This window comes from Colletotrichum phormii (genome assembly GCF_030913505.1).
Source record: "Colletotrichum phormii strain CBS 102054 chromosome Unknown BDP81scaffold_21, whole genome shotgun sequence".
NCBI lineage: Eukaryota > Fungi > Ascomycota > Sordariomycetes > Glomerellales > Glomerellaceae > Colletotrichum > Colletotrichum phormii.
The window spans coordinates 242,253-268,154 of record NW_026851463.1 but is presented as its reverse complement, the minus strand read 5'-3'; the positions used below and the strand labels follow the sequence as shown (position 1 = coordinate 268,154).

The window sequence follows — 25,902 nt, the reverse complement described above, 5'->3', positions numbered from 1 at the left end:
CAGACTGAATTCCTTGCGGACTTTCGAACCCGCCTTCACCTGGAACACCTTGGCCGGTGCTGTATCGAACGTGATATTCACAAACGATTGCTTCATGGGGTCAGGAGCGAGAAAGATTACTGATCTCAAAAGATAGTGGAGACGTCAAAGACTGGATTGACTGAAAAGCATAGATGCTGCTCATTCAATGAACTTAGCACTGGCGTTCACTGGAGGGTATATTCCTGGTACCTTGGCTGCTTCCCAGTCTCATGGACAACATTTCGACATCACTGGCGTAAAAGCCATCTACCGGACCACTTAATCTCAGAACATTTCACTGTGAACCTTTCACAAACCGGACCGGTGCATTTGCAGACCTCGCCAGGGAGATGTATAACATTCAAGCGAATTATTTTGTGCCAGCTATCATATTCATCGATGCCACAAGGAAGTTTGGACTGGGTCTCGAAAAGTTCCTTCCATTCACCAACTCGGCTAGATTCCACGTAGATGTCAAAGAAGTCTTTCAAGCCTTCGATGTTGGCGCTGGCACCGTCGTCTGTTCCCACTCCTGACGCCCCCCCCCCCCCAGACAGGGCGTATCGAATATGAAGAGAGCGCTGGCGCTAAAGGACGAGGGAAAAGACGGGCAGAGCTGCGACGACGGCGACTGCGCCTGATATACAAGCGCCAGACAACCCCAAGCCCTGATCTTAATATTTGATGACTAAAAGTCTCCCATGGAACGTGGTAATTCGATGTTTTCCGGCTTCTTTCGCCTCCTCCAAGTTTGCTGCCGCCAACACAGACCCTGACAACTACCGTTGAGTCACTTGATAACCATCAAGGGACCTCTATATGTGAGGGAACCAAGGGAATCCAAAATGATATCGAAGAGGTTCTTTCCAGATTCTTGTCTTCACGCATAAATAAGTATCTAATTCCCCAGACGGTTTGGATCGTATACAAGATACATGTTCAACTCATCACATACTCAACACCTCCAACAATCAACCAAGACCATCAATTTCCTACACCCTACATCCAACTTCACAACACCAACATGTCTTCCACAACCCAAACCAGATTCCTCATCATCTCAGACACACACGGCCACATATTCCCACCGGAAACGATGCCACTCATACCAGTCGACGTCCTCATCCACTGCGGCGACCTCACCCACCACTCAAAAATGGACGAATACCGCCAAACCCTCATCATGCTCAAAGCCTTCAAGGCACCACTCACGCTCGTCATCGCAGGTAACCACGACTTCTTCCTCGACACGGTGGCATTCAAAGCAAAAATCGAAGAAGCCAACCGCATCTACGCCCCCGCCCCCCCTCGAGGCAGATCTAGTTGAGCGGGAATTCGGCGGGTACGGAATGGCGAGGAAACTCTTCACTGACGCCAGGAAAGAGGGCATACTTCTTCTGGATGAGGGTACTCACGAGTTAACTCTGGTGAACGGCGCCAGGCTCAAGGTTTATGCTGGCCCGTACACGCCATCATCCTCGTCATCAGAACGCTGGGGTTTCTCATACAATGAAAGCGAGGGACATGTCTTCGATATCAAAACAGACACAGATATCGTCATCACGCATGGCCCGCCTCGTGGGATCATGGATATGTCTGCGGACCAGAAGCGCATCGGCTGTTCGGATCTCTTTGTCGCTATTGCAAAGTCTCAACCTCGTTTACACTGTTTCGGACACGTACACGGCGGCTGGGGCGCAAAGAACGTAGCTTGGCGCCCTCAGATCTCTGACAAACCCTCACATTTTGGTGATATTGATCACGGCAAGTCGGAGGTTGTTGATAATCTCGCAACTCTCGGGGGCACCCAGTTCGAATCCGAGGAAGACAAGATTACAAGGGAAGGGAAACTCGAGCGCTACAGGTGGCAAAGGTGCTGTAGCGCAGGATACCTTCGCGCCGATATGAGCTCGTCGGAGCCAAAGAGCACCATGTTTGTCAACGCCGCGCTCGAGGCAAACGGTGAATTACAACGCTTTCCTTGGATCATCGATATTGACCTGCCAAGGAGCGAAATATGCATGGCGCCCAAGACGGAGGGGAAGAGGAAGCGGGAGGAATCGGACCGAGAGATTGTAGAAGCAAGAGAACTCTCGGATAGATCGTAGGCGTTGACATCTAGGGCGATTCAGGGGCATAGCATGGCGTTGTGGCAGCTTTCATATTAGACACCCAGTATTTAGGAAATGTACATCATGTTACGCTCTTTTCTGTCTTTCAGGCACTCTGCAACACGTATCCAATGGGGAGAAGGTTGGGTGCGGCGCAGCAAACAAGGGTCTCGACCAACAAGGCCCGGTCACACCTTGCAATTGTTATCAGCCGACGTGATAAGCTTCCACATTCGCTGCTGGATCACAACAGGAACAGAAGGATCAGAGGCGTCATCAGAATCGTGACTTCAATCATCATGTTTCTCATCCGTACTCTCACCTCATTCTTCATTTGGGTCCGAATCGCCTCATCCGCCAACGCCATCACTTGTCCCTCCGGCCCAGAACTCAGAGTCACTGTGCCGCCGTCCTTCCAAAGCCCAAGTAACACAGACTACAAGTCCCTAGCTGAAGTCCACGACGCTCTCACCCATTGTCCCAAAATCACAACACTTGAACTGCGTATCGGGCAGATCGGCTGTGTAGGAGAACCCGATCGCTGGAGCCTTCCCCTCGATCCTGCCGGAACATCACGATATCTCCCCGTACTCGACACCCTATCTCTCGAGAAGTATCATTTCTACGACACGGATGGGGATTACCTACGTCTTCCGAGTACTTGGACTCACCTCAGTGCCTGGATCTGGTCGGGTGATGCCTTCAGATGGTTGAAATGGAGATTACTCTCAGACGAGCAGAGATCAGTCAACAACATCGAACTATGGATCGACGCAATGGACTTTTCCAAGATCCGGAGTCTTTCCATCGTAGACTACGACGGTCCCTCCGAGACACTCGTCGAAAGCAAATTTCCGTTTTCTCTACCGAGCCTTCGCACGTTGGGACTCGAACGAAGCACAACAGTAGACTTTGCCCTCTCGCTACCACCGCATTCGCTAGAAAGCCTTTCTTGGCTAGACGCCGGCCAAAACCAGTCCATCATACCCATACTCGAACACCACGGACGCTCACTCACTCACCTAGAATGGCGAACACCAGAAAGCCTAGAGTCCAAAAGGCCAGTGCTTCCGAAGGAGGTGCTACGAGATATCCGCAACCTAGCACCAAACTTGCAAGCACTGACAATCGACCTCAACCGCAACGGCACGTGGCCATGGGAGGACCTCCGCGCTATCTCGTCAGGCCTCCCATCCGCCGTGACCAACCTCACGCTATACCTCGAGGTTGCGAGCGAATGTCGTCGTCAACAGGGCCCCTACGATCCGATCCGATGTGAGGGTACGTGCGGTCCGGCGGAGCAACTCGCGAAGCCCTTACTCACGGCGACGAGTGCCCTCCAAGTTGCGAGATTCATTCGGCATTACGCAGAAAGTTCGTTGACCTCCATCAACCTCTTCGCGGGCGATTGGACGAGAACATGGGATGGGCCGATCAACATGCCGACCTGGTTGGATAGCAGGCGAGCTTGGATTGCGTGCGGTGCGGAGGGCGGCGAGCGGGAGGAGCTGAGATGTTCTGGAAAGGACACGGAATTGGGCGAGCAGGAGGTTGAGCTCTTTCGGGCCCTGTGTGTCCGGACGTCGGCGGATCTGTTGGGTGGTGTCACGTACGCTCAAGACCCCGGGGAACAGCGTACGGCAAGTGAGACGCGGTGAGAAGTTCTGTTGGCGGCGTCGAAGCTTCGGGGTTCTTTTGCTCGGGTAGAGACGATCCTATGTGTACCTCGCGGAAGCAGGTTGTCTCAATCAGAGGCGCGGCCAGGGTTGCTCACTCCTCGACATAGCACACCAACGACGTGGCCACAGTCCTGGCCGTTAGGCGTAGGAGATCTGGAGTTGATGCGACCGAACCCCCAAGGAAGGGCTCGGTGCCGTGTATCCCATCAGCTACTAGATGGCATTCGTACTTCCGTCTCCGGTCTTTCTCTAATTCTGCTCTACTTTGCAATTAGGTATTCGTAGGCGAATATCAGAGGAACCGCGACATCCGAGAGGGGGATTGATGGGGAAATCGATGACTTCTGGTGGTTGCTGTTGCTTGCTGCCCGACAAGGCCAAGTCCTTCCCGGACTTGATGAGGATGAGGTAGAGAACTTGGTTGGTGGTCCCGCTGTCTTGATGTCGTTTGACGTCTTGATCTTGGTTGCATTCCTCGGTGCCAACAATGGCGCGGCTACTTCTACTGGGTGATTTTTTGTGATAGTAAGTATTGGCAAATACAAGCATTCTCATCTAATAAGAGCATATCAACCATAGTCATCTCCTATGATCATCCGTTGTACGCTTCTGGCATCATGGTGTAAAGTTGGAGGAGGCGAGGATCATGTAAGGTCGTTGAGGTAGTCACTCTGAGTGAGACCCTCAGCTCTTCCGGTGAAGGCCCATGGGGAAGACGAACCCTTTCAAGCTGAGGCCTTGGCAGGGAGCGGGCAGGAATGGAGGCGACTTCATGTCAAATAGTGCAAAAGTGAAATGTCTCGCACTTGTGAGTACAGAATGGGGAAAATGACGAGCAATTTCTGGAGAAATAAAGCTTGAATTGAGAGATGCATTCCTCAGGAAGAGCATGTGAGCCACACTCACTTAGAGGTAAGGCACAGACGTTGTAGGAGATTCCGTCAAGCCCCAAGCTGAGAAGCTGAGTGAGCGCGGCGTGTGCCTGGACTTCAGAGTGAGGTGTGGCTCAACTGGCGACTGGAATACTCACCGGCCGGTGGACGCTGTGTCTCTGGGCAATTTCCGGGAAATACAACCACTGGGTCCTTTGGAGTCTTCGACGCCCGAGTGTCCCGGGCGGTCCCCTCTTTCTTCTTTTTGGGGTAGGCACTTTCGAAGCTTGATGGTAGGAGATTGAGTAGCGGACTTTTCTGAGAGTTGATAGACTCCGACCATGAGACTGCTTACTGCGGTAAGCTGAACTTCAGGAGAGATTGGGTCGTGTCGGGCTTTTCTCCTATCTTGAGCATCTTTGAGACCCGAGAATCCTTACAACCTGCTCTCGTGTCGCAGACGGATGTCGATCTACAGAGGATGACGCCGTTGACGAGTCCACCTCCCTAAACCGACCGTTTTGTAGACCTAGGTGCTGGGGGCGCTGGCAGCTGCACCTCGATCTCGTATTCCGTTTCGGCTCCTTTCCTAATGTGTGAGCGTGTGTGTGTGTGTGTGTGTGTGTGTGTGTGTGTGTGTGTGTGTGTGTGTGTGTGTGTGTGTGTTGTTATGCGTTGTCTGCTGTAAGCGTCTGCCCAAACTAATATCATTCTGCCCACGCGCCGATCGCATGACGGGACGTTAACACCACTACTCTCTCTACCCGTATGGAGCTGCAAGTCTTCGAGGATACGGATAGTTTACGAAGCATTGTTGAGGGTGAGACACGAGCACGGTCGTCCGCTACCACAGTACACCAGCGATTTTGTTTCTTTTCTCGACACGCTGTAAAAAGTTTGGGCGCGTGTCAATGTCGCGATACGGCCCACCCAGCGCCAAAAGATCGATTTCAGCAGGAGTTGCGCGAATGCGAGCAGATGTGGCGCTAGCTGACGATACCAGGAATCCAGGGTCGTTTGACGCCCGGATAACCAGCGCCACGCCGGCGTTGACACGGAAGTGGTTTTAACGGCCGGGGGAGCGATCCAAAGTAATCAATCCTGGCGGGAGAAGCGAAACATGCATCATGATCAAGGGTCCTGGTGTACCCGTACTCTTGAATGTTTGCAACATTCTGAAACTTTTAGACATCGCGCAATGCATATGCATATACGGGTGGAAGAAACCTCGTTATCATGGTAGTTTCGATATGTTTTCTTCTTTTACGCGTCGCTGTCGTAGTCGTCGTCGTGGCCGTTGTCGGGGCCCTTGGTTACTCAGCCATCGTATGTTGCCCACTTGGGTTCATCCCGCGGTCCGCATGATGGGGCAGGTCGCACGGGGGTTTAGCTGGAGACTGGAGTTGACGGGGAGATTTCGTTGACCGTCGTCGCGGGACCAAGGCGGTTTTCCGACAATCTCGTATTGCTGCTGATTGCCCAATGGAAGTCCGCCGTGTATCGCCTGGCTACTCATTCGTCCTCCCGAGTTCTGCTACTCTTGCTGATAGCCATCGACTGGCTGTCGATTCTCTCCGTATGCCATCTCTTTCAACCCAAACGGTATCAAGGTCGGACAGAGCGAGATAGAGACACGTTTGGGGGCACACCGCGCCTCGGTTCTCATGGCAGGGTCCACTGGCTCAGGGGTTCAGGGACACCCCATGATGGCGTGCGTGCGTGCGTGCGAAGAGCCCGGCCACCGCGGGCTGTCAATGACATTGACGGGTCTTGTCGAGCACTGCCATTGTAGCAATCAGCGGGTATCCAAGCAGCGGCGCGCATCACCATCAAGAACACTCTCGGATGGCGGGGAGAGACCTTGTCGAGGGACTCGGAGTCTCGAGTCCTCGACGGGCTTTTCTGGATTTTTGAGCCCTCGGTGTCGGAATTGTCGTCCCTTTTTGTGCCCCCTTGTGTGGTTGTGTCATTGTGTTTCCTACTTGGGCCTGTCCAAATTAAACATTGGTTAGCCTTTTTCGCTCCGTCGCCCTTTGGTCTTATTTCCTTTGGGTTTGGGCTGCCCTCGAGCCAGCAGCAATTGACGACCTGCCGTTTGGGAGAGCAGCAGATGGAGTGGTTTAATCCCTCGACGCCCCTCCCACCCACTCTTTTGTCTATTTTTTTCCTGTCACTTGTTCATTCGAAGTTCTTGAAGAGGGCCCCTCTTTCAAACCGTCGGCTCGGGTTCCTCCCCAGTATCCGACGGTGGAGAGAGTACGGAATAGAGACTCGATGGATCATTGTCAGGAGAAGCGCTGCCCAGTGCCAGAGTCAGACTAACGGAGAAGACGGAGTTCAGTATCCGTAAGGAGTTCACCAGAGAGTCCTAGGAGAAGGGGGGGAAATGCCATACACAAACCATTCGTACCATTTCATGAGCCATGACAGATCAGGCAAATAACCAGTAAACCGCGCCACCTTGGACGGGGGACGCTATTACGAGTGGCTTTTCCATTAGCACCCGTCGGCCGGGACGCTAAGCTCGACGGAATCTGCACTGCTGCGGAGAGACAGGCACTTGGCTGGGACTTGTGCAGATTTGGCTGCATTGTGTGTGTGTGTGTGTGTGTGTGTGTGTGTGTGTGTGCATTTTGCATGGTCTAGGACTCGAGAAGGATGTTCGTGTCAAGAGTCAAGGGAGGGAGAAGTTGTGAAGTTGTGAAGACTACTCCGTAGGTATTACCTGAGGTGGGAGGTCTAAGAACATACCGTAGGACTCGAACAGCGGAGGGAAGTCGCCAATCGATGCTAAAAATCAAATCGCTCTTTCCCGCACTTTTGCGTCTCCATTCCTTCCGCTAAAAGTCTTCTCTCGTAATCAACCGAACCTGACCCGGCGTGACCTAACCGACCTGATCCTCCTCTCCTTCGTACTCCGTACGGCTGCTCCCATTCCCATCTTCTCCCACCCCCGTCGATTGTGTTCATTCGTCTACTCGCACCGTTTCGTTTCTTCTTCCTACGACCGAATTGTACGACGCCATCCCCATTCCACCGTGTTTCGCCGCGGTGGCACAACACACACTCACACACAACTCGTACTTACACCACACACACACCTACCTCACTCACTCACACTCGTTTTCGACCCGCCTTACCTTACCTCACCCTAGGTCACTGCCGCATCCTCCTCTCCATCATCAATCCGCCTTCGACTCTTCGCCCCCCCTCCCCCGTTTAAACCTCCCATTTCCACCCAAGAAACGTCAACCTCAATCTTCACCACTGCCATTGCGCCCATTCTCGGTCCTCTACTCGTCGTAGAGTGACCGCATCGCAGCCATGCGTCTCGGATCAGCCGGCCTCGCGGCCCTACTCTGGTCTTCCTTAACCACCGCCTTTCCTTTCGTCGATAATGGCAGCAAACCCTTGCCTGTCCTCCGACCTCGACAAACCGGTACCGGCTCAACGCCAACCTCCACGACACCCGTAGCCACGACCGCGGCAGCCACGACCCCGGCAGCCACGACAGCAGAGACCTCAGCCGCGGCAGAGGCCACCACCACCGTTACCATCACGACCACCGTGGGCGGCGGCGGCGGAGGAACAGTCACGTCGACCACAGTTTTCTTGCGTACAGTTACCACGACCGTTGTCGTCACATCTACGACCTTCCAGACCACCACCATTACCAGCAACGATGTCGCGACCGCCACCGTTACCAACTATGTCACCTCTACCGTCCTCGCCAAGCGCAGTCTCAACTTCCTTCCCGCCCTCGACGCTCCGTTCGACGCCCCCGCTGCGCAAATCACACCCGCCGCCGAAGGCAACGATCTCCGAAGATACGGCGTCATCGAGAAGCGCGCTCTCGTCACCGTGACCGTCACCGTTTCCGGCTCAGCTGGCGCTGATTCGACTTTTCTTGCCACTCGAACCAGCACCGTTCTCCTTACCACGACCTCGAACACAATTCTCACCTCCATGGTCACCAGCACCCTTTTCAACAACGCCCAGACCACAATCACCGTCGAGTCCACCTTGACCGTCACCTCCACGTCCATCGACACCGCCGCGCCCACCACCGTTGACAGCGGCCCGACGACCGGCAGCCTCGGTACTGCCACCGCGACCGGCGGCGCGCAGAGCACGGGCGACTCGAGCAGCGGCGGCCTTTCCACCGGCGCACAGGCCGGAATCGGTGTTGGTATCGGTATCGTCGGACTCGCTGCCCTTATTGGAATCGGATACTGGCTCTACAAGCGCCGCAAGGCCAACCGACCCTCCCGCGCCGATCTCGACGACATGCGCGCTTACGATCCCAACGGCCCCGGCCTCGGCGGACCCGGCGCAAGAATGTCCGAGACGGGAGCTGGATATGGTGGTGCTGCAGGGGCCGCTGCGCTCGGAGCGGGTGCGGGAACGCAGAGACGGCAGCCCGTGCCCAAGCATCAGCTCTCGCCGCCCTCGCAGAGCGTGAGCCCAATGACGAACAGCACTGTCTCGCCCGCGGGTGCCGGATACGGTTCCCGCCCGCCAACGGGTGGCGCGCAGGAGCTGGGCGGAACGAGGATCCTACCCGCAGAGATGGGAGGAGATGAGGTCGTTGAGATGGGTGAATCGCAGCCCAGACCGCAGCAGCAGTCGAGACCTGCGCCGGGGTTGGCGTATAACTCGGGTCCCGTGCCGGATGTCTACGAGATGCCTACCGAGAGGTATCGGTAATGCTATAATCTCTTTTGTCACGAGTTTGTAAGCTTTTTTTGTGGAAGATTGAAGGAATTCAAAGAAGGAGGAAGATCTAGGGGGAAATGCATATAAGAATCAACCAGAGGAGGGATTGTCATTTACCTGGACATTTTTGAGAAGGCGTTGCATCGAGTCCCATGCGGGACAGATTGTTATCAGAAACAGTCAAGGAAAGCAGGTTTCAAAAAAGAAATAAGACTGCTTTGGGGGGGCGGGTGTATTTCCACGTAGAGGATATTCGATAGATAATCTTCGTAATGTGTACGACAAGGAAAGATTTGCGTCGTAAGCCATCGCTGTGAGCTTGGGTGACTTCCTACTTGAGGTGTTGAAAGAGGCTAAAAAGGTGAGATGGCATCTGATGCCTTTTTGAGAAAGATGGAGTATTATAATAAGCCCGCTGGATCGGTCATACTCGAGACTTTTTCGTCACGTCAAACGGCGTCCCGGCGGATGCGGCCTGCGTTTTGCGAGGCTTGCCGGTGGGAGCGTGGCGTGCAGGTTGGAATGCGGCGGTTGCTGACTGCGTCTGGGGATGGGACTTGGAGTGGGTGACATCCATCCGCTTTGCTGGGTCTCAGTCACGCAATGTATCATCGCCGCGATGAGACGGAGTTGGATGGATGGTGTTGCTTGTAAGGGCTGTCTGTGATTGCCGTAGGCTTCACGGGAGAGAGAGCGGGAGAGGGGAAGGTTTTTGAAGAGTTGAAGAATGCTTTAGCTGGCTGAGCACGGTTTGTTTCTTGATGGATGATGCATGCACGAAAGAGAGCACGGTGATATTTTGTTGGCAGGGGCCAGTTGTTCATCCCAAGTTCTTGATGTTTCGTTTGGGAAGTGGTAGATGGGATGGATATATGTGTGTACGAGTGTACGAATAATTGCGTCCCTGGGTGTAACATTTTGGTTTGTTGTTTTTAGGCCTTGAGTCGCGGATTGTTGATCTGGTTATGAGTAAAAACCTGCGTTGTGATGTGACTTGTTTTTATCTACGGGCAACGCTTCATTGCTTTTCATACAATGTTGTTGCAGTTGGTCCCGATCAAGGGTTGCTTCGAGGCATCACAGTTGAGAATCTCGGCGACATTGTTGGTAATATTGCGGAGTTGCGCGAGACTCTCTGATTCTATGGATGTTGTACTGTCAATCGCTTGCAACAATAGCGGTTGGAAATTCCGCTTTGCTACCTCCCCTACCCAACAATCTACAAACTCGGGAGTACAATCCGCGAGTCTGCTGACCATCGGCCACAAACTTACCGATACTATTTCAGTGGCAGCTATCTCTACATGCAAGCCAAGACTCCAGGCGCAACATCGCGATAACAAGTCTTGGAACTTGGAAGCAATACTGAGTACGGATAGGCTGCATGTCTTCCTAGGGTATCTGAGAACACAGTAAAGTGCAGTGTGTCGCAGTAGGTGGTGCGCTGCACTTCTGCTTACGCGCACCAAAACACAGCGCAAGGCGGTGCCACCACGTCGGGTATTTCCTACATTTACTCCGTACGGGCAGAACACAACACCGTGGGCGGGTCTCTGACAAATGAAACAGGCAAGATAATCAACCAGACCAGCCTCCCGATGCGTTTACAGAGTGCTCGCAGCTCCGAACTAGACTCCGTACCATAGCTACGTTCCAGGCCCCGGGAGGGTTGTCTTGGCTTTTTGCCGTCTTATCTGCACATGTAAAGATAATCCCGCCGCCGTGGGGGAGGGGGAGGGGCTGGTTTGTGTTTCTCTCGATCATCTATCTACCTTATGCTACTCTTCAAGTTTTCTCACGCTTCAGAGTGACTCTTCTTGAGACCAACCTTGCTTACTCTTGCTCTACGGAGTACATCATCGTCAACTAAGCCTCTTCTCCTACCAGTCGACAGCCCTTCAATTGATTCCAAACTCGGCTGACTCGCACAAGCGGCCTTGGAAAGTTGATAGTTATCCCAATCCCTCTAGCCCGTCAAGCTTTTTAGGCGGAGTTTCGGTGACTAGTCAACATCGTGCCATTGTCCCTTCAAAGGCCCCGCCGACATAGGGATTGGAGGGGCAGGTTACAAAGAAGGAAAAAAATCTCATTGTTGCGCAGTCTGCGCGACACACACACACACACACATCATACACATACTCACCCCGCCATTGAAGAAGCACCGAACCCCGCGATCTGGTCTCCTTGGTGGCCCATTGACGACAACGAGGTGGAATCTAGTGAGCTTTCGACTCCCTTCAACGCTTGGTTTCCGAGAGTCAACTCGCGGCAACTCTACGTCTACAGCTTGTCAGAACTTACTCTCAGCCCTCAGAGTATCAAGGCCCGCCCATACTCAACCTCATCGCCGGCGCAAAACTCTCACTCACTGAGCCACTCATCGCCGGACTACCCCCGCACACCCGGGACATCGTAGAGTTTTTTTTTAGAGTTTTTTTTCCCTTCCGCCCGGCCCACCGCCGTTACACCGGCATGACCACGACGATCATGGACGCCTCCGGCAAGTACCGCGTCGACGAAGACACCGGCCTCGGCCCCGGCACCAGCTCCCCCGACACCGACGCCCGGGACCTCGAGCTCGCAGACAGCATCGCGGAACAGAAAGTTGTCCGCAAATTAGACATGCACATCGTCCCCCTCGTGATGCTCCTCTACCTCTTCAGCTTCCTCGACCGGTGAGTCTAACAGTTCATCCCCGTAACTTCACACTCGCACTCACACCACCTACAGCGTCAACATCGGCAACGCCCGCCTCTACAACCTCGAACGCGACCTCAACCTCCAAGGCAACCAATTCCAAGTCGCCGTCTCCATCCTCTTCGTAACCTACATCATCTTCGAGGTCCCCTCCAACCTCGTCCTCAAACTCCTCACCCCGCGCCGCTGGATCGCCTTCATCACAGTCTCATGGGGCATCATCGCCACCCTCACGGGGCTGGTAAACTCCTACGGCGCCCTCATCGCCTGCCGCCTCCTCTTGGGCGTCGTCGAGGCAGGGCTCTTCCCGGGGTTGAACGTCTACCTGACCTTCTTCTACAGCAAGCACGAGCTCGCGCTGCGCGTGGGATACCTCTTCGTCAGTGCTGCCATCGCCGGTGGGCTAGGTGGTTTGTTGGCGTACGGGATCGGGCACATGGAGGGTGTTGCTGGGCTGAGCGGGTGGCGGTGGATCATGATCATCGAGGGTCTGCCGACGGTCGTGCTTGGTGTGGTGACGTATTTCGCGCTGCCCAACGACGCGGGGAGCGCGTACTTTCTGAGCGAGGAGGAGAAGGCGGTGTTGGTGAGGCGGAGGGGCAGGGAGTACGGCAACACGAGCAGCGCGCAGGAGTTTAGTCGGGGGGATATGGTCAAGGCGTTTATGGACTGGAAGGTGTGGGTGTTTTGCGTTGCGCAGTTTGGGGCTGATACGATGCTCTACGGTGAGGCTTTTTTTTTTTCTCCCTCGTTCTTGATGTTTGTAGAGTTTGTCACTGACGCATAGCAGGCTTCTCGACTTTCCTCCCGACCATCATCAACGGTCTCGGGACGTGGACGGCGGCGCAGGTGCAGCTGCTGACTGTGCCGTGCTACTTCCTCGGCGCCGTGGTGTACATGACCATGGCTTTCCTCTCGGACCGCACGCAGAAGCGCGGGCTGTTCTGTGTTGTGTTTGGGAGCATCAGCGTCATCGGCTACGGTGTGCTCATATCACCGACGTCGAATGGGGTTCATTACTTCGGTTGCTTCCTTGTCGCGGCCGGGCTGTACGTTGTAGTCGGGTTACCACTTGCTTGGGTGAGTTACCTCGAATTCGATGTATCCGTCTCGTTGAAACTGACGATGTGGGTGTTTCTCGTAGCTTCCGAATAACTCGCCGAGATACGGCAAGCGGACAACGGCGAGTGGTATGCAGCTTACCATAGGCAACTGCTCTGGCGTCATGTCGTCCTTCATTTAGTGAGTTCTCCTCCCCCCCCCCCTTCAAGGCTATCACACGGTGACCCTCTTTTGTCAATAAAGCTGACCTCCGCAGCCGAGCAATCGACAAGCCACGATACATCCGCGGCCACGCCGTGACACTGAGCATGGTCGGTATGGCGACGTGTATGTACGGCTTCATGTGGTTCTGGTACTGGCGGGAGAACAAGCAGCGAGAGGGCGGTCGCGTGGAGAGCAAGTATGCCGACCTCTCTGATGACGAGCTGGCGGAGCTGGGCGATGAGAGTCCGCGGTTCCGGTACACTATTTGAGGTAATGCTTGAAGACGTTAGTGGAATGACGGTTAGAAAGAGATGATGAGAGAATATGCCGGACGTTTGACAAGCGGTGAAGAGATAGATGCCTGTTCAGACTTAGTGAAGGATGACATAATAGATACCCCCGTTGAAGAGAAGAGAGTACTCACTCCAGGTGTCGAGGGTCACTTGGTGGCGGCCGCAACGTCTTGTGCCCTTATATCCACCTCTGTTTAGCCAAATTCTGGCTGCAAAAGTAGAAATAAGTCGAGATCATCGACCAAATGCCGTTATGGAGCTGTTCTACAGTCCAAAAAAAAAACGGCAAAATGAAAGGGACGAGACTCGAACTCGCGCGGGTTGCCCCACCAGGAAACAGATGTTAAGCTGGCCTTAACCTGGCGCCATAACCAACTCGGCCACCCTTCCTATTGGTTGAAAAATCTCGGGGGCAATGTCATACATACCGGTATCGCAGAAAGGTCGACGATTTGTGAGTGCAACAACAGATATTTCTCTAATCATTTTCCCTGGACGCGCAAACATCGGAGATCGTCAATCGCTCAGGCCTATGTTCCGAGTGTTCTTTACTGAACAAAATACCTCAACTTATCTCTTCTGCATCAAAGGTATCAGCAAAGAAGGGCGCAACAAAGAATTGAGCTTGATTGACAAGCATCTCTGAGGCACTCCGCACCATGGGTAGTCTGAAGGATCAGATCTACATTGGCTAAGTGAGTCTCTGACGCCCGATGGCGGCTCGAATGCGGAACTCCAACGGTCAAGTACTCGTCACTTCGCTCTTTCGCCAGCATCATCCCACTTGAAGTAGGCGCAAGGATAACACAATGCAAATGCGCCGACTCAATACAGTTCGTTTTAACCATTTCTCCCAGCCCGAGTAGCTCGGCTCCGTTCCGAATCGCGGGGCCGTAGAGCCACAGAACGCCCTCGACTCTTTTTCTTTTACTGCTGCCTAGAAATTGGCACTTCTTGAGTAATTACCAAACGCGTCATGCCAACGCTACTCCGCCTCGCGGCCCACATCCGTACCAAGAGCTGTCTTTCTCTCGGAATCTGTTAGCAGTGACACCGTCACAAGAGCGCATTGTATGATTGGATGAGTTGGGAGGGGGATCGGTTGAGCCGCCCGGTCGCGACGGGCTTGTCGCCCGGCTTCGGTTGGTGTCTTGGCTCTGATCTCTTTCTTTCTCGGAGACAGATGGGACGAGCCTCGTATAATTCAAAGCATCCTAGCTTCTCTACACACTGATGTGTGTTTGAGCTGCCGTTGATCTTCATCATCAATGAATTGCTGTACAAGAGTTACTGGCGGTTCGGATATTCCGTTATGGATCCTGCCGTGCTCCCCATCGTGTTTCTGGACAGCCAAACAGCGGTATCTAGCATAAGTCATACATCAAATCCCTTTGATCAACCCCCCTGCTGCTTACCAGGGTCACATTCCTATTTCCTCATCGTGTATGCTGTTTGTTACCTCCTGAATCATGGTTGTAAAACCCTGCTAGGCTGCTGAGTGCCCCGCCTCATCTGCACCTCTTTCCCTACGTCTACGTTCATCATCGGACTCGGTATTGATTTTACAAAGATGATTGTTCCTGCTTTATCCACTGCAATCGTTTGCCTTTCGCAATAGATCTCTTTCACAGTCTATCAAGAATAACAGTCAAGATTGTCCCTATGTTCCAATGGCAGTCTATCGAGGAGTTCGGCTCCATCACGGGACCAGCAGGAGCTGCCGCAATCTATACCATTGTGACGCAGTATCTCTCCTCCAACGCCGCTGAGCTATGGTCTGAGCTGCTTTGCTGGCTGGTACTACCATTCCTCTACCGAAGTACTCGACAAAACCCATACAGTCTGGGAGACAGAAAGACCTCGAAGAACAGCCTCCCGTCTCCTGTCCTTCAAAGTCCCGGTTTCGGGGTTGCCGCAGGCTCCGCATCCATCTGGGCAGTTGCTTTTGCTATCGTTGTGGTCTCGGTGTACAGAGCAGAGTACAAGACTACCATAGTCTTCCTGGTCAGTATCATTCGTCTCTCCAATCCCTCTTTACTGTGCCTGTCCCTCTTTTCTAACTAATAGAACTTCTAGCCAATTCTATCCCCGCTCCTTTTCCTCGCTCACAAGGGCTTCTCCGGATCCGATTCCACGACATCCGATACTATGCCGTCAATCCGTCCGAAAATGTCATACTTGCTTTATGCAACGATACCTGGAACGTTTTTGATCGGAACTTTTGCGGCTTTCACACTATGTGGCTGGGATCTCAGAGCGTCTGCCTTCGCTGCTATTCCAGCCATTGCGATGTTGACCGTCTATGCGTCCTTTGAGCATGCTAGCGCAGCATGCCATGTGCAATTTTTGCCGAGAGTATCCCTTCAGGAATCGGTCACTGCATTGGCTCCTCGGGTCGTGGTCTTGGTCATTGCATGCTTGATCCTTGACGCCAGTGTTTTCGACTTCACGACGATCCATGTTCCGGCCACAGTATTCTTGGGCATTTCTAAGGCGTTGACATGGTATTATACGGCAAGAACTGTACTTGGCTTCTTGTGATCTACTTACTCTGCAAGTCTCGAGACTGACATTATCCGATCAGGCCGAACGCACTTCTTGGCGCATTGCACCAGCGATAGGGACATTCGGAATCGCGGCAACTCTTGACCCCTTTGCGCAAGCCTCAGAGTTCCAAGCAATCTCACATGTGGTGGTGTCGATACTGGCATTAGGTAACATGGCACACCTGGTACCCAAGCCGGCGAAGAGAGTTCCAACACTATGGGCACTGGCTTTTGCTTCTCTCGGCCCCTACATCATCAATCTCTATGTCGCCAGAGATGCACTTTCTACAGCCCACACATTTGATGATTACTCTGAGAAACATCCTGTGGAGATTCTCAGCCGAGAAGGAGACATCAAATTCCAACACTTGCTGAGAACGCAATCGACAAACTACACGGCAGTCCATGCCGATTACGTTCGTCGATATAAGGCGGAACCACCTCCAGGCTTTGAAACGTGGTTTGACTTTGCAATAGCGAACCAGTCTCCCATCATCGACGATTTCGATATGATATTTGACGCTGTATCACCTTTCCTGAAGATGAGCGGCGAAGACGTCAGTCAAGTAATGCGCTCGGCTTATGAAACCACGGGAAGTGATCTTTGGTTTTGCTCCTATTCATCAGCACGAGCTACAACCCATTGCAAGCACGCATACCGTACTTTCGACAGAAATATTGCGGCTTCATTCAATAAGTTGTTGAAGGGACTGGATCACAGCAAGGTCCCGGATGTGAATTTTCTTGCAAATCACCTTGACGAGCCGCGAATTCTCCTCCCTTCCCAGGCGGCAAGAAATGTGGGTGGCCGGCCTTCATTCGGCAATGAACGCCTTAATTTAAAGAATATGTCGGGACGACCGGTCGGTAAAGAAATCACAAAACACTGCTCAGATCATGGTAGTCTTGCACCAAAACACACGAGGAGCACATACGAGACGAACAACTCGACCGTCGAAACCATTGGTTTCGTGTCAGACCCGTCCATGGCTGCTGATCTGTGCCAGAATCCCCATCACGTCTCCTTACACGGTCTCATTGCAATACCAAAGTCGTTCCGTTTGATCGAAGGACTGGTGCCTGTCTTATCCACTGGGGCTCTCTCCTCGATGGGAGATATTGTCTACCCGAGCCCGGCATATTTGGAGGACGAATTCCAGTATGCCGACGATCAAGATATCGAGTGGGACAAGAAACGAAATAACGTCTATTGGGCTGGGTCCAGCACGGGTGGTTTTGCTGCAGATGGCCGTTGGAAGGATTATCACCGCCAAAGATTCGTGGCTTTGGCACAGAACCTGCAACAGCCCGAGAAACAGCATCACTCCTACTTGAGACTAGTCAACGGCGTGGTTGAGCGTGTGACCTCAAGCTTTTTGAACAGTCGTCTGTACGACGTCGCTTTCACGAGGTTGTTCCAGTGCCGGAGGACACAATGCAGAGACCAACACTCGTACTTCAATGTGAGGTCTTGGGTCGACAAGAACGAAGCGCTCCGCTCACGGCTCGTCTTCGATCTTGACGGGAACGGTATCAGCGGGCGCTATCACAAGCTACTAGCATCAAAGTCTATGCCACTGAAGCAGACTCTTCTCCGGGAGTGGCATGACGAACGTCTCATGCCTTGGACACATTATGTGCCGGTTAGTCTGGGCATGGAAGAGTTACCTGAGCTTATTGCATACTTGACCACGACCGATAGCGGCCAGGAACGAGCCAGGAGCATTGCAATGCAGGGGAGAGAATGGCATTCCAGATCCTTGCGTGAGGTGGACTTTGCGATTTACAATTACAGGCTTTTATTGGAATTAGCGCGGCTACAAGATCCTAAACGGAAGGAACATTGAAATCATGATCCTTAGGAATTATTTCATGAAATGGATGAATAACACAAGACACCCCTTTTCTAGTCCAGAGACCATCGAAAATAACAGAGCATAGTTTGATCGAAGGTCCAAAACATGATTGACTATTGAATGAGCGCGACAACTATCCATAATTGAGTAGAGTCTAACACTAAGGTACTATCCTCTCCCAAAGATCTAAAAGTACTTGATCAAAAACTTGCTGGCATACACGGATCAAACTACCAAGTAATTACTCAATAACACAACATGACGACCATCGTCTTTGAAATCGTCCATGGTCTAGATTCTCAAAAGCACGGCAAAACGGATCGGCATTGCACACCCCACAGCGGGTCGCTATGCGTTCATTCGTCCACGTGTCACGGACTTCTTCAAGCTGTATGTAAGAGGTTAGATAAGTAACCATGCATCGGGAATCTTGACAAGAAATCACTGACCGCTAGTTCCACAAACCCAGTCCATGAGTCCGTATGCTCCGAAATTGACCGCCCCATTCACATGATGCTCGTCATGGGCTTCGTCTCCCCAAACAAGCTTAACCTGCTCCGCCGTTGCAGAAATAAAAGAGAAAGTCAAAGCTGTGACGAGCTTCATCTCCAAGAATCTTGAGACGGATGCTATCGGAACTGCGTACAAAAAGAAGAAATCCGCAACAGACATGTAGCTGATGGTGAAGACGTGATGGTCGCCTGGGTTCTTGATCTCATGGTGCTTCGCGTGCACTCTATACAGTCCAGGAATGTGTAAGAGTCGGTGGAGGATCCAAAATACAGCATCCCGCAACACTAGACCGATCGCCAGCTGAGATGTGAGTTCGGTCCACGACGGCAGCTGGTATCCTTCGGGATATCCTTTCGACAACACCGAATTGCTTCCCATGCAAGTTGCTATAGCGACGTGGAGGGAATTCAACATGACGTGGTTCATAAGGCTCTTGTTCAGAACTTCACGAGATGTTGCGTTGACGTAAGCAGGTCGCATCTTTTCCATGATGATCCCACAAGCGAAATATCCCACTTGAACGCCGAAGCTGCCGAGAACCTCAACGTAAGCAGGTGGACATCGTTCTAGAAAGGCGTTCATTGTCGCGGTAGGTGTAGGTAAATGCGAGTGATAGCCGAGTAGTGCCGAGAGCTTAGGGGCAAAGAGATTCCACTAGCAAGATTAATTACAAAGTTTAAGAGGCAGGGCGACTTGAGCTTAAATATTTCTGGCTGGGCAGGGTTTGATAGTCGATCTCGACGAAGAACTTCGCTCCGCTTTTACCCCTCCAAGCTAGCCCTATCATCCCCGGAAGCTGGAATTGGTGTTTATCTCGTGGCGTTGACGTCTACAACGTCTCCTCTTTGCACTAGTCCGATATGAGTGACAAGTCCGGGTCACCGATCATTAGCAACTTCGTGCGTCAATTTGTCAACGATGGTGTTTGCGGGAACAATGTAATCCATCTCATAGAATAAAATTGCGGTGGTTGCCATACCTCACCTTCTTACCAGCACCACTAATTCGATATGACCGGCTGGCTCGGTGTGTCTTTCATCGGAAAGCTGGTGCGTGAATCTGCCCCGGTCATGTTTGCCGGTGTGGCGTCGATGTTTGCTTGGTTGCTGGAATCCAAAGAATCAACACGTCCGTGGCGCACTGGAACATTTATCAATCAGTCGGACAATAGATCTTGGAGAAAAGTCTTTTCTCCTTTTGAAGACTGGTTTCAGGGTTGTTCAATGATTTTGTCGCAGAGCCACACGTGGCGCTGCCGGTTACTGCCGTACGATACCGCTTTCCACAAGCCGATTACCCGTCTTGTACGGTATATAGATATGACCCTCATACGGATCTTCCACTTAGAGGAATCAAGCCACTTTCTACTATACATGTCTTCCACTTGCTACCTCGCTTTGTGATAGATTTTCATACATCGAAACTAGGAGGTGGCGGGAAAAGAGTCGGGGACTCGGGGTAGGCAGAACGACTTCCACTTCAGAAGTAACAGTGCTCTCATGAATGGTTAATCAAATGATAGATCTACATCTCGAGTAGTTAGCAACATGAACGATGTTTGCTCCCACCGTTCTTCAACTGTAAGTCGCTTAAATGCAACAAGAATCTTGGAGCAAACCTGTCAAGATGACAAATGCCGAGATCAGAGTAACGACTATGTTTCTTTTTCTTAGCAACGTGAGGGATTTGAAGAAATTCTGCCAAGGGTAAATGACATGAATACGATGCCTCAAGACAGAGAATTGCTGCGCACTTTGCATCAGAAAACACTAGTAAGTGCTGCTCCATAATCCGTGTAAGATGAGTCCATCTTCTCAATGTCGTAATCATTCCAGTACCCCCCGCCCGCCACGGTGTATTGCGAGAACCAGGTTTCGAATCGCTGCTGAGCCTCAGCCGCGGTCGTTCCTTGAGACGGCTTCGCGTCATTGACAACCCATACAAGAGGGATCACCTTCATGCCGAGGGTAGTCTGCCATGTTCCAGGATTGTTGCCAGACCCACCATCATAGACTTGGAGGTACACCCTATCGAACAGGCCAGGGTTTGCGGATTCAACTTGCGTCGTGACGTTCGCCCAGAAGCCGCTGTTGGTGTAAGGCGCAATGGAATACTGATACCCCATCTCCCCTAGCATCTGGGCAAAACTGACGGTGCTCGCCACGTCATAGACACCCTCATCGTCGTTGTTGAATGCGTCAAGGCCCCACTCTGCCTTCAAGACCTCAAAGTTCTTGTACAACACGGTGTCAGAGCCTGTACCGTCTGCGTTGATCAAGTCGCGGATAATTTGGAATGTCGTGTCATGTGAGACCAGCGAGATCTCCACTCTGTTGATGTTGGTTGTGCCGGTTTTGAAGGATTCAACCTTTTCCGCCAACGCGGTTCCACCAACATACGAACCATTCGTCACCACGGGAGCATCGACTGCCTCGCCCGCATCTCCAGTTGAGTAGTAAACAAGATCGCCGTTATCGAGGAGACCGATCCGAAAAATGAGGAGGGTGTTAAAGCCCGAGGTCTTGAGTGCTGTGGTGTTCGACCGTAGAACGTCCTTGAATAGGAAAATGCTCTTCACGCCGCCGCCGGCCGCGGCATCGGCAAAGAGTGACAGTAGCACACAAGTCAGGGTACAAAGACCGACTCCCTTGAAGATTCCCATCGTCGCGCGCAGGATAACCTGTTCTTCTTGAAGGGACTATGCGAATACTGCAAGGCTTCAAACGAGCTGGTCAACTATGACACGACAGGCCGCGGGCTTTATGGACAATAGCATGAACAAAAGCGATAGCTTTTTGAACTGCAGACGTAACGTAACAGATGCAAGGACACAGCGGACCAGGACGAAAAGAGACTATTGCGACTCTGCGGTTCGTCTTGATTGGCCAATGCCCCGCTGCCAATGCACATCAGTTTGCTCGGACTTGCTGAGGTTATCGCGCCGAGGGGTTGCGATCCGGCCGAGATAACCTGATTTTTGACTACTGTTGGAACAGCAAAGGCTGATAAGGAGTAATAGGCAGGTACCATGGGCTGGCTGGCACCTGCCCTGGGCGAAGTGGGACAACTGGCTTAGTCATCACGGCCGGATAAAGGTGGGGCAACCACCCAGGCCGTCACTACCTACTTCGACCGACTCCTGCCTACAATGTAAGATAGAAGAACAACAAGAAGAACAAGCAATAGGATCACCAACAGACGAGTGATAATTGCTACCACTATTTTTCGTATACGACCCCGTGGAACCAACAACTACCTTTAGGCTTTCTGCAACCCCCAACGTGACCCGATCCCTTGAAATGCTACGATCAGTAAGCGCTGGTTGTGTGACTTTACGAAATCGCTCTGAAGATGAGGAAGATTGGCTTGGCTTCCCCGCTTGCTATTTGACACCTGCCTAGAACAGTCCTCAGTGCCGAACATCGGAATCGTTACCCCTCTCTAATGTGTAGTCATATCACAATCGGATCGATCTTATTCTTTGGATCATTCGGAACGTCGTGAACGTAGAATGACGATAATGATGATATTCGGCCTACAATAACGTCATCGTCACCTCGAAATATACCATCCAATCTGATCACTAAGTTGCTTGATTACTAAATTTCTCCTTCTTTAATATGATAGGTCAACTACAGGTCCCTTTCTACAACTCTAGTCACCGTGGCCAAGTAGTATAAAACACCCTACTAAGTGGAGGCTAGGTACTTGAAGGGACGTACGACAGGCCAGTACCTCTATGCCGAAATGAGGGCCTGTAACGAATAGCAAAGCTACGAATAGGACACCACGTTCACTGTTCCAGCCAGTCTCTCGAAACGCCAAGTTCATCTAGTTGCGTTCAAGACAGCTTTGTATGATTAATGACTAGGTGTCTTGCAGTGAAGCATGCCGCTGCCAGTCTACCGCTTTATTCCAGGTTAAACACTGAGCAATCCATCATATCATCATACTATTACTCGATGTATCTCTGGGTCAAAGTCAGTCACAACGCATTTCACAGAACATAGAAAGAACTTACGCTCATCTCAATCTCTCCCTGAGTCCCGACCCCGAGTCTGAATGATCGGCCTTAATTCCTCTCTCGACAGTGGAGCACAGTCATATCGGCTCTTGAAAACAAGTAACTAACCAACGGCGGAGGTGTAACACCGGGCGTCCACATCGGTCGGATGAAGCTCCATTGCTCCGCACCTTGCCAGATGAGTTCAACAACGAAAACTTCTACAGCACATGTAGGAACCACCACAGTCCGTGGGGCCCACCAGCGGACCTCATTGAGATCGTAACCTCCAGCAGAGAACAGTACTGGTGACTCGACGGGGGCGCGCTCAGAGTCGTAGTTTATGAGGTATAATTTAGCCGAAAGAAGCCCGCACAATGTTCGTTCCAAGAGGCGGATAAAGCAAGACCGTGGGCCCGGTTGACTCTTCAAAGACTCGATGTCTTCGGAGAGCCGGATTCTCCAGTCCTCGGTAAATTCGAAAGCGATGTGCAATGGCCGGGTGGCGTTGTTTCGAAAGAAAGGCCGGAGGGCGGAGAGTGCTTCTCCGACAGAGACATGTACGTCAGGTGCGACTTGGAAGATTATTAAATCTTTTTCGGGAAGGATGCTTGACCCGGAAGTGCTTTCTGCAAATGCGCTGTGTTGTGCAGGTAAGCCCTGGCCGCTGTTAGGGCTCACCAGCGTCGTGTAGTGCCTTTGAACAATGTCTCTGGACTCTCTACAAGCGGACCAAAGACCGGAATCGACGCGATATGTCGTAGGGTCGGACTCAGGCCACGGATACCGTTTTTCTGGTGCGTATATGGGATTGGAAAGGACGTAGGTCCTATCTTGGCGTGCCTGCGTTGGTATTGTGTGCCCGAGACGGTTTGACATAGTATTCGTAGTCCGTCTTTTGACAGAGAAGATGTGGAAACCAGGTGCTGAAGACCGAAGATTGCATTCCCATATCTTTATTCGCAGCTCGGCGGGAAGCAGGCCGAATTGATGGAATGTTGAAGCCATGGTTGATTGATGGTTGGTTTCGGATCTTGACTGTTGATGTTTCCGAGTCTCTGATATTGTATTCAACTCGGTATACGGTCTGAGAGACAAAACAGACTGAAGGATGGTTTTGCGATGTAAATCTTAGGTGCTTCTATATACTGGAGAAAGGCTTGCAAAAAAGCTTGACGGCTGTGCTAGCCACGACGCCACATATTCCATATACCTTTTGGCTTCATGACCTTTATGGGCTAGTCATCCATCGCCCTTCAGACCAAATGACTGAACCATGGGATTTATGAACTTTGTTCCAAGAGCAGACTATCTAAGTACATTGTTATCGAGGAAATACGAACTTGAATTTCGTGTAAGTCACAAAGAGGACAATATTTTGGAAGACCCCCTTAGTCTTGAATACTCAAACCAAAGTAACTATTCGAATTTGTTGAAGTGCGCAGAACTTGTAGTAGGTCCTGTTACATCTTTGCTCGAGGTGTTTGTTAATTGTGATTTAAGGCCTATCAAACACCAGTGATCTAGGCACAGGTCTTTCCAAGCAGCCATACATCGTACTTCTAGGTTCGTGCGTCTGGCACCTCCGTTCGGGCCTGATTGGCGAATCTCTTGCCATCAGCTGGCGTGAAACTCTGCCCCCGAGAGACATGGATGCACCAGGACTTGTTCCGGACCGGCTACGATGGGAGTTCCTGCCGAACACTACGGAGAGTTTCATATTTTCGAGGAGGTATACTGTAGAAGTTCGCTTGTGAAGTTATGATGGGATTGTCGCGTCAGTAGGAACCGTATCATCCTTGATTCTTGTCTTTAACCGTAGAACTTATATTCTTTACTGTTTAAACTTGAATTCCCCAGTTCCATCACTTCTGAATCTCCATGTGTCTCATTGAGTAGGTCTCACGAGAATTGGTTCTAGAGCATCCATGCAGGTCAAGTAGGTGTCAGTTGTCACCTGATTTTTGGAAAGTACTGGAACACGTATCCAGAGATCTCAACCCCTCGAGATGGGGGCTGACAAGAGCAGAGGCAGAGCAAATCAGGAGATTCAAATTTGCAAGTCCTAGGGAATCTTCTTCAGTCGTAATGCTGCCCTTTCTACCCAACCGTGGCCTTCTAGAAACCCGTCCATTAAGACGACAATTCAGAACACGTCAAGCTCATCGCACTATTCCAGAGAGCCACATCATCACCGACTCTCGAGCACATCCCAAACAACCTCCTCGTGAACAACATGCGTCCCGACACTCAACGCCGCACCCGTCATCAACAACACCTCACAAGGCAAAGCCCGATCCCCAATCCTCACCGTCCGCCTCCATCCTTCCCCCTCCCTCCACTCCCACCTCTCCGCAGCAACCTCCTCCCCGACCCTCGAAATCCCTTGACAGAACCGCCCAAGCCAAACAACCATACCCCGCGCCTTGCTCGACTCATCCTCGAACTTGAGCACGACACACTCGACGCCCTTCTGCGCCTCGCCCTCAGCCACGGCACCGACCGGAGGAACCGCAACGGGCTCAACGTCCTTCCAGAGCTCCTCGTAGTCCGTCTCCCGGCCGTTGGCGGGGTTCACCATCTGGCCCTTTTCAAGCGTAAGCCCGTCGGGCTGCTCGTACATGTCGCCCTCGTCGGCGGCGTTCTCAGGCTCCGTCGTGCGCGAGTCGATCCAGTGCTCCCAGCGGGAATGGCGCACCTCGACGCCCTGGTCGTCGGTGCGGGTGGACGATGACGAGGTTCCTGCGATGCCCCATTCCAGGCGCTCGATGCCGTGCGTATCTTGTTGCGGATGTCAGCCTTGGAGTGTCAAGTAGTTGTGGCGGCTTCGGGGAGTCCTAGTTTGGACTTGTGTGCCACTGCACTGGGTGTGGTGATGGGGATCTGGGATGTTGACGTGGGATTTTACCTTGCACGCCATCCACGGTTGGCGTTTGCTTCAGAATGCGGAGGTCTACGAAACGGCGCTGCGGGGATGTGAGCACCACCGTCGACGTCGGCTCGCTCGCCTCATCGGGGACCCAGCGGATGTGCTCGCGGAATGAGATGCTACCCATCGTGATGAACAGAAAATTTGAAAAACTCGGAGATGTGTCTATGTTGTGAAATGACGCTGGCTTTCAGCTGAGGTTGCGCGATGTGCAAGGCAAGGCTATGTGGTGGTGATGGAGGGGTGAATAAACAAGGTCACACGGGCAAGGTGTCGATTGAAGCGTCGATGTCGCGCAGATCTCCACTTTCAGCCGATGAAAAGCCTCACGCCGTCATCGCCCGCCGATCCGGAGCCTCCCTCAGATCTGGGCGCTTCCAACGGCTTTCCAGCGCGTCTA

The 25,902-nt window shown here is 52.2% G+C and overlaps 8 protein-coding genes and 1 non-coding gene across 9 annotated transcripts; 5 read left to right on the top strand and 4 right to left on the bottom strand.

The window, feature by feature from the left end:
* Positions 1–1,045: 1,045 nt before the first annotated feature.
* Positions 1,046–2,191, top strand: BDP81DRAFT_409450 (Metallo-dependent phosphatase-like protein; the record flags this gene model as incomplete). The annotated part of the gene is made up of 2 exons (XM_060589078.1): positions 1,046–1,343; positions 1,405–2,191. The coding sequence occupies 2 exons, from the start codon at positions 1,046–1,048 to the stop codon at positions 2,127–2,129; spliced, it is 1,023 nt and encodes a 340-aa protein (XP_060441115.1). The 3' UTR covers positions 2,130–2,191.
* Positions 2,192–2,431: 240 nt separating this feature from the next.
* On the top strand, positions 2,432–3,790 carry BDP81DRAFT_397896 (uncharacterized protein; the record flags this gene model as incomplete). The annotated part of the gene is made up of 1 exon (XM_060588385.1): positions 2,432–3,790. One exon carries the CDS (start codon positions 2,432–2,434, stop codon positions 3,788–3,790), a length of 1,359 nt encoding a protein of 452 aa, XP_060441114.1.
* A 3,777-nt stretch (positions 3,791–7,567) lies between these two features.
* BDP81DRAFT_436166 (uncharacterized protein) lies at positions 7,568–9,703 on the top strand. Its single transcript, XM_060591110.1, has one exon. The coding sequence runs from the start codon at positions 8,008–8,010 to the stop codon at positions 9,388–9,390; it is 1,383 nt and encodes a 460-aa protein (XP_060441113.1). The 5' UTR covers positions 7,568–8,007; the 3' UTR covers positions 9,391–9,703.
* A 2,350-nt stretch (positions 9,704–12,053) lies between these two features.
* Positions 12,054–13,887, top strand: BDP81DRAFT_436153 (putative MFS transporter). Its single transcript, XM_060591109.1, has 5 exons — positions 12,054–12,074; positions 12,130–12,821; positions 12,887–13,176; positions 13,241–13,338; positions 13,415–13,887. Exons 2-5 carry the CDS (start codon positions 12,533–12,535, stop codon positions 13,629–13,631), a joined length of 894 nt encoding a protein of 297 aa, XP_060441112.1. The 5' UTR covers positions 12,054–12,074; positions 12,130–12,532; the 3' UTR covers positions 13,632–13,887.
* Positions 13,888–13,946: 59 nt separating this feature from the next.
* On the bottom strand, positions 13,947–14,045 carry BDP81DRAFT_t276. The gene has a single exon. It is a non-coding gene; the product is annotated as a tRNA-Leu (tRNA).
* Positions 14,046–15,944: 1,899 nt separating this feature from the next.
* BDP81DRAFT_328477 (uncharacterized protein) lies at positions 15,945–18,048 on the top strand (the record flags this gene model as incomplete). Its single annotated transcript, XM_060585219.1, has 2 exons — positions 15,945–16,178; positions 16,240–18,048. The coding sequence occupies 2 exons, from the start codon at positions 15,945–15,947 to the stop codon at positions 18,046–18,048; spliced, it is 2,043 nt and encodes a 680-aa protein (XP_060441111.1).
* A 196-nt stretch (positions 18,049–18,244) lies between these two features.
* On the bottom strand, positions 18,245–19,245 carry BDP81DRAFT_99023 (fatty acid hydroxylase). The gene is made up of 2 exons (XM_060596557.1): positions 18,507–19,245; positions 18,245–18,445 (listed from the first exon to the last, which is right to left on the bottom strand). The coding sequence occupies exons 1-2, from the start codon at positions 19,150–19,152 to the stop codon at positions 18,441–18,443; spliced, it is 651 nt and encodes a 216-aa protein (XP_060441110.1). The 5' UTR covers positions 19,153–19,245; the 3' UTR covers positions 18,245–18,440.
* A 681-nt stretch (positions 19,246–19,926) lies between these two features.
* BDP81DRAFT_436145 (coagulation factor 5/8 type domain-containing protein) lies at positions 19,927–21,535 on the bottom strand. The gene has a single exon (XM_060591108.1). It carries the CDS (start codon positions 21,230–21,232, stop codon positions 20,330–20,332), a length of 903 nt encoding a protein of 300 aa, XP_060441109.1. The 5' UTR covers positions 21,233–21,535; the 3' UTR covers positions 19,927–20,329.
* A 3,229-nt stretch (positions 21,536–24,764) lies between these two features.
* Positions 24,765–25,629, bottom strand: BDP81DRAFT_397890 (uncharacterized protein; the record flags this gene model as incomplete). The annotated part of the gene is made up of 2 exons (XM_060588384.1): positions 24,765–25,354; positions 25,482–25,629. The coding sequence occupies 2 exons, from the start codon at positions 25,627–25,629 to the stop codon at positions 24,765–24,767; spliced, it is 738 nt and encodes a 245-aa protein (XP_060441108.1).
* Between the last annotated feature and the right edge of the window lie 273 nt (positions 25,630–25,902).

What these genes read in the sequence shown, in the direction of transcription:
- BDP81DRAFT_436153 (XM_060591109.1), top strand. Translation starts at nt 12,533, where the DNA reads ATGGAGGGTGTTGCTGGGCTGAGCGGGTGGCGGTGGATCATGATCATC. An exon ending in GGCTGATACGATGCTCTACG is followed by an intron (nt 12,822 to 12,886) that starts GTGAGGCTTTTT and finishes GACGCATAGCAG; the next exon opens with GCTTCTCGACTTTCCTCCCG. An exon ending in GTCATGTCGTCCTTCATTTA is followed by an intron (nt 13,339 to 13,414) that starts GTGAGTTCTCCT and finishes TGACCTCCGCAG; the next exon opens with CCGAGCAATCGACAAGCCAC.
- BDP81DRAFT_436166 (XM_060591110.1), top strand. Translation starts at nt 8,008, where the DNA reads ATGCGTCTCGGATCAGCCGGCCTCGCGGCCCTACTCTGGTCTTCCTTA.
- BDP81DRAFT_436145 (XM_060591108.1), bottom strand. Translation starts at nt 21,232, where the DNA reads ATGGGAATCTTCAAGGGAGTCGGTCTTTGTACCCTGACTTGTGTGCTA.
- BDP81DRAFT_99023 (XM_060596557.1), bottom strand. Translation starts at nt 19,152, where the DNA reads ATGAACGCCTTTCTAGAACGATGTCCACCTGCTTACGTTGAGGTTCTC.